The sequence below is a fragment of the Pristis pectinata genome, chromosome 2, assembly GCF_009764475.1.
Source record: "Pristis pectinata isolate sPriPec2 chromosome 2, sPriPec2.1.pri, whole genome shotgun sequence".
Taxonomy (NCBI): domain Eukaryota; kingdom Metazoa; phylum Chordata; class Chondrichthyes; order Rhinopristiformes; family Pristidae; genus Pristis; species Pristis pectinata.
In genome coordinates, this window is record NC_067406.1 from 22,448,781 (window position 1) to 22,462,285 (window position 13,505).

At 42.4% G+C, this 13,505-nt stretch overlaps 1 protein-coding gene across 1 annotated transcript in view; it reads right to left on the reverse strand.

Moving 5' to 3' along the window:
* Positions 1-13,505, reverse strand: part of LOC127580395 (uncharacterized) — a 42,253-nt gene that overhangs the window by 24,024 nt on the left and 4,724 nt on the right. The window contains exon 2 of the mRNA XM_052033800.1: positions 499-828. Within this exon, the coding sequence (XP_051889760.1) occupies positions 499-760 (262 nt within the window). The 5' untranslated portion in view covers positions 761-828. The remainder of the gene's footprint in view (positions 1-498; positions 829-13,505) is intronic.

A 13,505-nucleotide genomic window follows, 5' to 3' on the forward strand; every position in this document is an offset into this window, starting at 1 on the left:
TACTCTGGAGCGTAGGAGCCTGAGGGGTCACCTTAGAGAAGTTTATAAAATCATGAGGGGCATAAATAAGGTGAATGGTCATAGTCTTTTTCCCAGTGTAGGGGAGTTTAAAACTCAAGGACATAGATTAAAGGTGAGAGAGGAAAGACTTAAAGGGGACCTAAAGGGCAAGTTTTTCATATAGAAGGTGGTGGGTATAAGGAACGAGCTGCCAGAGGAAGTGGTAGAGGTGGGTACAACTGTAACATTTAAAAGGCATTTTGTACAGGTATGTGGACAGGAATCGTTTCGAGGGATATCAGCCAAATGCAACTCGGGTAGGCACCTTGGTCAGCATGGGCACGTTGGGCCAAAGGGCCTGTTTCCGTGCTGTATAACTCTATGACTCTATCTGGAATGGCAATCAGGATCTGTCTGGATGGGAAAACTGCATGAAACGTACAGGGCTGTTGGGTATGTTTAAGTCGTAAGGTATATATACACAATGAATTATCTTACCAAAGACTTTTAACATTGTTCCTTTTCCTCTTGCTCGACGGACTGGTGGTGGTATCTCCACGAATACCTCACAAAGATACAATGCAGAGTCATTTAGAGAGGCATTCAGAATGGTGAGGCTTGAGTAGTTCATTTCAACAATGTACTCTGCCCTTTCATCTCTGTGTTTTCCTGCGATGTTTGTAAAAATGTTGATGCTGTCCTTCAGCCAATTCACTCTGACACTCTCGATCTGGCTGGTGTTCCAGGAACATGCCATCATGACACGATCCCCCTCAGAAATATTGACCTCTGGAGGGTGCTGAATAATTTTTAAATCCGCTGTTTCATCTGTGAAGAAAAAGAGACAATATGATATACACCTGGAGGGCTGCTCAGTTACCTATCTCTGCTCCCACTTCTCTGAAGGAGGTAGATACTCCGGGACAGGAAACCTATTGCAGCTGCTTTCATCTCATACACTGTATGCTGCACTACATTACATTGTTGCTCTGACACTAACCCTGCTGCAAAGTAAATGACACCTCTCCAGTATCAGCCTCAGCCCAGAGTTGGAATGGCATGTTGGTGGAGCAACGGGTGCTGCTGCCTCACTGTTCCAAGGATCCAGGTTCGATCCTGACGTTGGGTGCTGTCAGTGTGGAGTTTGCATGTTCTCCCCCTGACTACACGGGTTTACTCTGGGTGCTCCAGTTTCTGCTCACGTCCCAAGGATGTGCTGGTACATGAACGGCTTCTGTAAATTACCACCTAATGTAGCTAAATGGCAAAATAATCAACAGGAATTGGTGGGTATGTGAGGGGGAATACAACACTACATGTAAATAAGATATCTTTATTAGTCACATGTACATCAAAACATACAGTGAAATACATCTTTTGCGTAGAGTGTTCTGGGTGCAGCCCACAAGTGTCGCCACGTTTCCAGCGCCAACATACCATGCCCACGACTTCCTAACCCATACGTCTTTGGAATGTGGGAGGAAACCGGAGCACCTGGAGGAAACCCACGCAGACACGGGGAGAACGTACAAACTCCTTACAGACAGTGGCTGGAATTGAACCTGGGTTGCTGGCGCTGTAATAGCGTTACGCTAACCGCTACACTACTGTGACCATGTAATATCAGCTCAGCTTGTTTCTCTTCCTTCCTTTCTCTTGTCTCTGGTAGTGCAGCATATTCCCGGCCTGACCTACAGGGCTTGTCCTGCTTTGCATTTTGCAATTCCCACACTGGTTTGGCTAGGTTCTTTGGTCTATGTTCTCACCCTCGAACTGCTCCCATCCACCCACAGATGCAGCCTGACCTGTTAAGTATTTCCAACATTTTCTATGTTTGTTAGAGATTACACATGTAGTTCAAACAATCCCTTGGGAGGAAAGGAATTGGGACGCTATGCTGCAACTTCAAGATATCTTTATTAGTCACATGTACATTGAAACACACAGTGAAATGCATCTTTTTTGTGTAGTGTGTTCTGGGGGCAGCCCGCAAGTGTCACCATACTTCCGGTGCCAACATAGCATGCCCACAACTTCCTAACCTGTACGTCTTTGGAATGAGGGAGGAAACCGGAGCACCCGGAGGAAACCCACGCAGACATGGGGAGAACGTGCAAACAGACAGTGGCTGGAATTGAACCCGGGTTGCTGGTACTGTAATAGCGTTACGCTAACTGCTATATTATCGTGCCTGCCCCAACACTACTGTACAAAGCACTGGTTGGACTGCACTTGGAATATTGTGTAGTTGGGCAAAAAGGTCAGTATGGACATGAGGGGCCAAAAGGCCTGTTTCTGTGCTGTACAACTCTGCAGTTCTATTACTAACTTGCATGCTAAAAACAGAACACAGAAGCAACAGCAGGTTTTGTTCCATGTTCATTTCACAATCTCTGTAGCTCAGATTTGAAAATTTCCATGACGAATGGTCAGTTTATCTTCAGTTAGTTTGGGCCAGATTCTTTCTCATCTCACTGAACCATACAGCTAATTTGTTAGTATTCAATGTTCTTCACGTTAAGTAAACATATTTTTAGTAGTGTCTGTATGAATTTTATGCTGGACTAATTTAAATTCTGTAATGGCTGTGTTTATTGAGGGCAGACATTCTGTTTGCACGCAGTTTTCCATTGCAGCACTATGACCACTTTGAACGACAATGGACTAATGGACTTTGTTTTCTTTCCTTCCCCCCTCCAAACTCCCTTGTCTTCCCTTATTCCTGTGGCTCCCTTCCCCGCCTTGATAACCTGCCCATTTCCTCTCCTCCCCTTCGCCATCCTTTATTCCATGGTCCACTGCCCTCTCCTACCGGATTCCTCCTCCTTCAGCCCTTTACCTCTTCTACCTGTCACCTCTCAGCTTATTACATCTTCCCACCATCCACCTACATCCCCCCTCTCACCTGAACTCACATATCCCCTGCCTGCGTGTGCTCCTCCCCCTTCCCCCATCTTCTTATTCTGGCTTCTGCCCTCTTCCTTTCCAGTCCTGATGAAGGGTCTTGGCCCAAAATGTCAACTGTTTATTTCCCTCCAGTGGATGCTGCCTGACCTGCTGAGTTCCTCCAGCACTTTTTACATATTGTTTTGTTTTCTTTTATTCTATTTGTGTCCTTCCTTATATACTTTGTTTTTCTTGTGAATGTTGAGTCTCTAATGCTAGGTGCCTGTGATGATGCTGCAAGGAGGTTTTTCTTTGCACCTGTGCCTACATGTGCATCTAATAATCAACTCAACTTAGAGAACATAGAACAATTACAGCACAATTCAGGCCCTTTGGCCCACAAAGCTGTGCCGAACATGTCCCTACCCTAGAAATTACTAGGCTTACCCATAGCCCTCTATTTTACTCAGCTCCATGTACCTATCTAACAGTCTCTTGAAAGACCCTATCGTCTCAGCCTCCACCACTGTTGCCGGCAGCCCATTCCGCGCACTCACCACTCTCTGAGTAAAAAAACTTACCCCGATATCTCCTCTGTATCTACTCCCCAGCACCTTAAACATATGTCCTCTTGTGGCCACCAATTCAGCCCTGGGGAAAAGCCTCTGACTATCTACCCTATCAATACCTCTCATCATCTTATACACCTCAATCAGGTCCCCCCTCATCCTCCGTCTCTCCAAGGAGAAAAGGCCAAGTTCCCTCAACCTGCTTTCATAAGGCATGCTCCGCATTCCAGGCAGCATCCTTGTAAATCTCCTCTGCACCCTCTCTATGGCTTCCACATCTTTCCTGTAGTGAGGCGACCAGAACTGAGCACAATACTCCAAGTGGGGTCTGACCAGGGACCTATATAGCTGCAACGATACCTCACGGCTCCTCAATTCAATTCCCCGATTGATGAAGGACAATACACCATATGCCTTCATAACCACAGAGTCAACCTGCGCAGCCACTTTGAGCATCCTATGGACTCGGACCCCAAGATCCCTCTGATCCTCCACACTGCCAAGAGTCCTACCATTAATACTATATTCCACCAACATATTTGACCTACTAAAATGAACCACTTCACACTTATCTGGGTTGAACTACATCTGCCACTTCTCAGCCCAACTCTGCATCCTATCTATGTCCCTCTGTAACCTCTGACAGCCCTCCAAACTATCCACAACACCCCCAACCTTCGTGTCATCTGCAAACTTACTAACCCACCCCTCCACTTCCTCATCCAGGTCGTTTATAAAAATCACAAATAGTAAGGGTCCCAGGACAGATCCTTAAATTATGTGTTAAAGTGTGCTCCTAATCTGTGTCACAATATACTTATGTTGTGAACTGCCTGGAATGGAATGTATTGATATTGGTTTATTATTGTCACTTGTATTGAGGTACAGTGAAAAACTTGTCTTGCATACAGTTCATACAAAGCAATTCATTACACAGTGCAGATACATTGAGCTAGTACAGAGTGCATTGAGGTAGTACAGGGTAAAAACAATAACAGAATACAGAGTAAAGTGTCACAGCTGCAGGGAAGTGCAGTGCAGGTAGACAATAAGGTATAAGGTCATATCAAGGTAGATTGTGAGGGCAAAAGTCCATCTCATAGTATAAGGGAACCATTCAATAGTCTTATCACCGTGGGATAGAAGCTGTCCTTGAGCCTGGTGGTATGTGCCCTCAGACTCCTGTATCTTCTGCCTGATGGGAGAGGGGAGAAGAGAGAATGACCTGGGTGAGTAGGGTCTTTGATTATGCTGGCTGCTTCATCAAGGCAGCGAGAAGTATAGACAGAGTCCATGGAAGGGAGGCTGGTTTCCGTGATGTGCTGGGCTGCGTCCACAACTGAGTCACCTGAATGTCACCTGAAGCAATAATGAGAATGTGAGGCAAAGACTGAATAGGATCAAAACCAAATGGAACATTGGTCAAATCCATCAGTCATTATCTTCTGAAGATGCATTTAGATAAGAAAAGATAAGATCTTTATTAGTCGCATGTACATTGAAACATGCAGTGAAATGCATCTTTTGGATAGAGTGTTCAGGGGGCAGTCCGCAAGTGTCGCCACGCTTCCGGCACCAATATAGCATGCCCACAACTTCCTAACCTGTATGTCTTTGGAGTGTGGGAGGAAACTGGAGCACCCGGAGGAAACCCACACAGACACGGGGAGAACGTACAAACTCCTTACAGACAACAGCCAGATTTGAACCCGGGTCGCTGGCACTGTAATAGCGTTATGCTAACCGCTACACTACCGTGCCTGCCTATGTATCAAAGACACACATAAGTTTCCCAGACACAGTGAAACCTCAGTCTCTTAACCACAAGAAGGAAGCAGGACAGTTGTGATAAGCAAGAAATTGACGTATATAAGAAATGGTTGAAAAATGAATAAATATCTTGCTTTTAACTACACCTGTCCAAACAGTGCACTAGGCATCTGCATAGAGTTGATTGATACCAGCTTCACCTTAACAGGCTGGTTAGTCTAAGAAGAAGAAGAAACAAAATGCACAGAAGAGACAACTGCTCATAATCTGCCAGCCGTCTGCTCACTCTGGGTCCAGTAATTCTGCACAAGTCATGGACCATGCTTTTGCTTTACAGTTATTAAAATGCAATTGTTGAATGTTGAATGAAATAGCTTTAGGAAATGCCTATGCCAATAGTGGTTGCCATTGATAGACTAACAGCTTACATCTGTCTCTCTCCCCCCATTACCTCTGTTTAGACAAAAATAACCTGGATTTGGAAATCCATGGTATGCTTGTTAAATTTGCAGAAGGTAAAACAGAGAGATCAGTTTGGGTGAAGGATGTTGTTAAGTTTTTATAGGAAGATTTAGCTGAGTTATGCAGGTGGGTACAATATGTTCCCAATTAGAAAGAAAAATGAACTACCTAGGCAGAAAATAAAGGGAATATTATTTAGAGGAAGAGATTGTAAACATTGCTGGTTTTATAATAAGTACTTTTCCAAGACACTGACACTGGAGTTGTCACTTTCAAAACTGAGACAATTTTGCAAGTAATGATAAAATCAGAGTGGTAGGTTCCAAGGAGGCTGTTGTCCATTATGTCAGTCCCACCACTTTCTCAGGTTTGCCCCATTGCTTGATTCTCCCCATTCTCCTGCAATTTTGTTCTCCTTTAAGCCTTATTCCCACTCTATTTTCAAAGCTACCATTGAACCTGTAACCACCACCTATCAGGCAATGGATTCTACTGGAAGCTTTCTAGTGGTGGACGAGAAAGAGAGGGGATGAGAACAAAAGAAACAGGAAAAAAAGTAATAGTGTGAAACCGAGAAACTATTAAAGAAAACAAAAGGTTTTCTCAGATCTTTAGCTGAAGGAACTGAGTTCTTTTTAGCAGTTTCAACCTGTTGAAAACTACCGAAATAAATTGCTTTACTATTTACTGTAGGCATGAGGGAATAGCTATGTCAGCACAACATTGTGGGCCGAAGAGCCTGTTCTGTGCTGTACTGTTCTATGTTCTATGTTCTGTGTTCTATTGTTTAATGTAAGGGATACATGTTGCTTGAGTGAGCAGTAATTTGCTTCACATATTTAGGATTAAGCCACAACTAAGTTAAATGTCTAACACCCCTGTAAAATGACTATTAAGCTATTCAGATAATATTGATCATCCACACATTTTCAGTTTACTTCCAACAAGAAAGAATGGGATGGGAACATTGCTTGACTTTTGATATTTCCTTTATTGCTTATGATAATTTATTGAAAGAAAATAATTAATTGCTGTATTGAGCCTGAATGATGAATAATTAATCAACACATCATGAACCAAGTAATGGAACTTAACCATAAAAATCTTTGCAGTATTTGGTTTCCATGACAGAATTTCCAACAACCCACTCGAAAACCACATTCTGTCTGCACAGAGCAGCGGTACAATACAACTTCCACACAAGGGCAATTGTTCATGGACTTGACAAGTTACTTGGTCAGTCCTATAAATAGGTAGATTTATCTGTGCATTTACTAAAGCACATCTTATAACCATTTCATTTAGTTCCGAAATGGAAAAAAACAATAATAGGTATGTTTCCTGTGCATGCTGATTACAAGGACTAGGCTGAAGCTAGATAAGGCTCTTTTGTCTTTAGGTTCTTTTGCAGTTATTTCTCCATATTAAACAAGATAGAACATAGAACATTACAGCACAGTACAGGCCCTTCGGCCCACAATGTTGTGCTGACATTTCATCCTGCTCTAAGATCTAGCTAACTCTTCCCTCCTGCATAGCCCTCCATTTCTCTATCATTCAGGTGTCTATCTAAGATTCCCTTAAATGTCCCTAATGTATCTGCCCCACAACCTCTGCAGGCAGTGTTCCATGCACCCACCACTCTCTGTGTAAAAAAAACTTACCCCTGACATCCCCCTTATACCTTCCTCCAATCATCTTAAAATTATGTCCCCTCGTAATTCAAGATATATTATACAGTGCCCTCTGCAACCTCAAACACTTCATAATCAGTGAGGTACTTTCCTTTTAGCATAGTTGTATAATGTCAGAAATCCTATAGCTAATTAATGCACAGCAAGCTCCCAAAATTGCAATGTGATAATGACCAGAAAATTGGTAGAAGTAATCAAGGATGTTGCAGAGATGTAGAATTCTGGAACCTTACTTTGAACAAATCAGTGACCACAGCTGAATGCTAGACAAGGATGGGGATATTCTGTTTAGCTGCCTGTTGTGAGAGGGTTAAGGAGAAAGTTCTCAAAATTTGTTTTCAGGTGTTTAACTAAGTGGGAACAAGAGAAGATCAAACAGTTATCATAGCTTTCTCTTAGAAATTCTATCACTTATTGTATATAATTATTGTGCCATTCAACAGAATTTCCGGGCATGTGGGTCTTTCCAGTTATATACACAAAATGACAGAAGAAAAACCTGTTGTTAACTGAAATCAGAGACTTATCACTTGCATTACAAAGTCAGACATTTTCCTTCCAGGTACTCCATGTTCTGTAGCAACAAACAATCTGCTGGAGGAACTCAGTGGGTCGAGCAGCATCTGTGGGAGTGAAGGAATTGTCGATGTTTTGGGTCGAAACCCTGCATCAGGACTGATCTATGTTTTGTGTTGCACTAATGCATGGAGGCACCCAGACATGAACAGTGGCATCTAGTGGAGAACAACACTCATCTAAACACTACTTGTATAATTTTTGTTCAGATACACAGAGCCACATTTTAGCATAGGCCACTCATGTAGAAGAGACCTTTGGAAGATGTGGGAGTCATTAAAGAGATCCTGTTTCATTGGTTTCCAGCATGTGGAGTCTAAGACTGGGAAACAGACCTACTTTAACTTAAAATCTACCCCTCTTGTCTGCTATCCTTGGATCTTTGACATTGGTGGTGAGCCCAGTCTTCTCCAACCTGGCCAACATGATCCACTCCAACTGGAACCTGATCACTTCCCATGCCGAGACAGTCTGTTTCCCTATCCATCCCAGCCTACCTTTCTTTGACCCAGATCCAGTGGTACCATGCACAGGCTTTGTGTGCAGAGTGTAAGTGGGATTCTATTGCTCACCACTCAATAGAATTCTGCAGCACCAGATGCACATTTGCTCACTGTGTACCACCCATTTCCAGTGGCAAAGGACTTCTGAGTGAAGTGTAGAAAAATGTTTTAGGGTTGGTGGGGGTGATAAGGTGGCAGAAATAATTGGGATTAAGGACATCTTTTGGTGGGGGGGAGGGGGAGGAATTAGTGTTCAGATCACTGAAAATAAACTGAGCTCTGTTTACAAGGGTCAAGAGTTAAGAGGCCTAAGACTTACATTTTTTCAACTATATTTGAGACCAGTCTTTATTATAGACCAATCAGCTTCAGTCATTGTACTTAACACTATGTTTTACCTCAACAGCCAGGAATTTAATGAATTGCTACTAACCTAACAGTACATGCAATCGTGACCAACTGACAGCAGAGCTTAACAGGAAGAGGTAAGCCTCAGGCCTGAAGTTTGCTGTTATTATTCTCGTGACTCATCCCCAATTAAGTGTTACAGAGTCTTTACATTTACCACAAAGATGTAAGTGTGAACATTCAAGCAATAGAAGATGGACAACCACTGTGAGAAGGTCTCAGTGAGTTAGGGGAATGGGCTAACTGCTGGTAAATAAGAACTAACTAAGGGCAGTGTAGCTTTATGCATATGAGCAGAACCACAAGAGTGCTAAACAGCAAATGCAGCATGTAACAAAGAGGGCTAAACAATCTTACAACTAATGGATCAGATCAAAATTCTGCACATCTGCCAAATCCGGTTTTGAGTGACGTTGGACAAATAAACAACAAATGGGAGAAGAATGTTCCCATGCTGAACGATTGTAGAGTCCAAGGGAAGGGCTGAAGCATTTGCAACCATGTCCAACCAGAAGTGCTGAATAGCTTATCTACTTCAGCTTCCCCCTGATATCCCACCATCACAAAAGCCGTGCTTTGACCTATTTGATTCACTCTTCATGATATCAAGAAACAGCTGAAAGCATCTGGACCAAGCAACATGTTAGCTATAGTACTGAAGATTTAGAACATAGATCAGTACCAGCTGTGTGTACCTTGCACTCCATTGCCAGCTGTGACCCTAGCCATGGTGTTTCAGTACAGTCACAACGCTACCCAACAATACGAGAAACTGCCCAGATTTGTCCTCTCACAAAAAGAAGGAAGAGTTCAACCTGGCAAATTACTGCCCAGCCAGTAGGCATTGGAGGTATAATCAACAATGCCATTGAGCGGCACTTGCTCAAGGTTTGATATGTTTGGATATAGTTTGGGTATAGCCAAGACCATTTGGCCCAGACCTGATCACAACCTTGCTCCAAACAGAGACAAAAGAGCTGAATTCCAGAGTTGAGATAAGAGTGATTGTTCTTCAAATCAAAGCTGCATATGACTGAATGATGTGTGGAGGAGCCCTGATAAAACTAAAGTTAATGGCATCGAGGGGAAAAAACTCAAATTGTTGGAGTTATACCTCACACAAAGGAAGATGGTTATTGTTTGTAGAGGTCAATTATCCCAACCCCAAGACATCTCTGAAGGAGTTCCTCAGGGTCTATCAGCTTCAGCTGCTTCATCAATGATGTTTCTTTCCATTACAAGTCCAGTAGTGGGGATGTTCACTGATGATTGCTCAATGTTCAATTCCATTCTCAACTCGTCAGCAAATGAAACAGTCCATGTCTACATGCAGCAACATTCAGGGATAGGCTGAGAAGTGGCAAATAACATTTGCACATTCAAGTGACAGGCAATGACCATTTCTGATGAGAGAATCTAACCACGCTTTGATGACCAGTGGCATTACCACCACCAAGTCCCCCACTATAAACATGCTGAAACTCAGCTGGATCAGCTGTCTGAGCACTAGGGTTACCAAAGCAGGTCAAAGACTGAGTGACTCATTTTCTGACACCCCATAGCTTTTCCACCATTTACAAGGTGTAGGTAGGGAGCATGATGGAATACTCCCTGCTGGCGTGGATAAGTATAGCTCAAACACTATTTAAGTCAAAGCAACTCACCTGAATGACACACCATCCACCCCAAATATTCATCCCCTACACCACCAGCACATCATGAAACATTTCACTAGTCTTTCATAGTCTTTGGGCCCAAATCCTGGAAGCTCCCCCCCCCCCCCCCCACCCCCACAATAGCATAAAATTTGACACTTGAGATAAAGAGATGTCAGGGCTCTAATCTTGTATTCAAGTAGATGAGATAATGAGCAGAGGGGTTCTGAAATTTGGAGTCTGGCAGTTGAAGGTATGGCTGCCAATGGTATGGTGATTAGCACAACACTATTACAGCGCCAGCGACCTGGGTTCAATTCCGGCCACACTCTGAGGAGTTTGTATGTTCTCACTGTGTCTGCGTGGGTTTCCTCTGGGTGCCCTGGATTCCTCCCACATTCCAAAGACGTATGGGTAGGAAGTTGTGGGCATGCTATGTTGGCGCCGGAAGCATGGCGAGACTTGCGGGCTGCCCGCAGAACACTCTACGCAAAAGATGCATTTCATGGTGCGTTTCGATGTACATGTGACTAATAAAGATATCTTAAATTCAGGGAAGATCAAAAGGTCAGAACTCGAAGAGTACAGGTATGTAAAAACATTGTAGAGCTGGAAGAGTTTACAGATGGCATGAAGGGAATTTGAAAATAACAATGAAAATCACTTTATTTTGGCATGATAGTTACACTTGAAATGTAATCCCTGTTGTAATATTTTTTACTCCAGTTAATATCCTAACGTCCAAAGTCGTATGTCATTTAAAGGACAAAGAAAATGAACTTTGCTCAATAATTTAGTAAAACAATCAGCCTCTCTCTGCGTTGTTTACAGTGCTTACTATTGATATGTGATCTGATTAAATGACAATAAAATTAAAACAAAAATATAGAAAATAGGAGCAGGAATAGGCCATTTAGCCCTGTGCTCCTGCTCCACATTAAATAGAACCACAGTTGATCATCTATCTCAGTACCATATTCGTGCTCTCTCCCTATAATCCCATGATGTTTTTTGCATCTACAAGTATATCTATCTCATTCTTAAAAATATGTTGCGGCTTGATCCCTGCAGTCCTCTGTGGTAGTGAATTCCACAACCTGTCACTCCCTGGGTGGAAAAAATTCTCCTCAGCTCAGTCCTAAATCTCTTGCCCTGTAACCTGGGATTGTGGCCCCCTCATTCTAGATGCCCCAGCCAGAGGAGAAATCCTTTACATGTCCAATCTGCATTGCCGGAAAGGACTTAATAAATTTCATTTAGTTCTCCTCTCATTCTTATAAACTGTGTTGAATAAAAACCTAATTAACTTCATCTCTCCTTGTATGTCAGCTCTGCCATTCCAGGAATTAGTCTAGTGAATATTCACTGCTCTCTCTCAATGGCATGTATGTTATTTAAGAGGTAAGGAGACCAAAACTGTTCACAATACTCCAGGTGTGGTCTCACCAAGGCCATATATAATTGTACCAAGACATCCGTGCTTCTATACTCAAATCCTTTCATTATGAAAGTCAACAGATTACTTGCCTTCTTAACTGCTTGCTACGTGTTTTGTTTCGGCGGCTCATCTACAAGGACACGGACGTCAACACTTTTCAGCATAAACTTTAAATAATATATCTGCATTCTGTTTGTTACTAATGTGGATAACTTCGCATTTATCCACATTATACTGTATCTGCCATGTTCTTGCCGACTCACTCAATCTATCTAGTTTGCCTTGAAACCCCTTGCATCCTCTTCACAATTTATAATCCCACCCAGTTTAGTGACAGCAGCAAATTCTGAAATATTACATTTGGTTCCCTCATTTAAATCATTGATAACTATTATGAATGGCTGATGCCCAAGCACTGATCCCTGGACTATCCACCAGTTACATTTGTCATTCTCCAATTTGCTTGAACTATCCCATAATCTCTAGAATTCTGGAAAATTCTGTTGCATCCACTGTTTCCTTGGTTACCTTTAGTCTTCTAGGATGCAAATTATCATGTCCTGGGGATTTATCAGCTGCCATTAATTCCTCCAGCACTATTTTCTTACTAATTTCCCTTAATTCTTCACTTTCATTAGATTGCTAGTTCCTTAATGTTTCTGGAAGTTTACTTGTATCCTCTTCTGTGAAGGCAGAACTGAAATATCTGTTTAATTGCTCCACTGTTTCTTCATTTCCCAGGATGAATTCTCCCACTTCTGTCGGAGACTTACGTTTGGCTTCACTTTGACTTTCTCTTTTTAGATATCTGTGGGAACTTTTAGAGTCTACTTTTATGTTCCCTGCAAATGTGCTATTTTAATCAATTTATTTGTCTTCCTTAGCTGAAATCTAAACTACTCCCAATCCTCAGGTTTGCTACTTTGTCTGGCAATCCTACTCCTCTCTGAATTTAATACTATCTCTAACTAATATTAGCCATGGTTGGTCATTTATCCTTGTGTAATTTTTACGCCAGTCAAGAATGTACGTTTTACAGTCACTGTTCCTGTATTCCTTCTTTAAATGTCACATATTGCCTATCCAATATCATGCCTTTTATGAAACTCCTCAATCCAGCATAGCAACTCACTTCTCATCCCTATATAATTTCCCTTGTTTAGATTCATTGTCCTAGTTTTGGATTGTAAGTTGACCATCTTAAACTTTCTCCCTACTGATTTAACTTATAACTTATTTTCCTGATTATTTCTCTGCAATAACTGTTGTAAATACTGATTCTGACTTCCTTCACTCTCTTGCCAGTCAAATTGATATCAATGAGTAGCGATATCCCTATGTCCCATATAACTTAAGAAAACCAGCCAAATAAACACTGTGGCTACTTGAGCAGTTGAGAATTGGGTAGCCTGCGATGTGAAACCCCCAGTTCTCTCCACCATCTACAGGCACAAGTGTGCTAGAATCCTCTCCAACTGCCCATATGAGTGCAGTTCCCACAGCATTGAAGAAGCTCAGCATCACCCAGGACATAAAGCCCACTT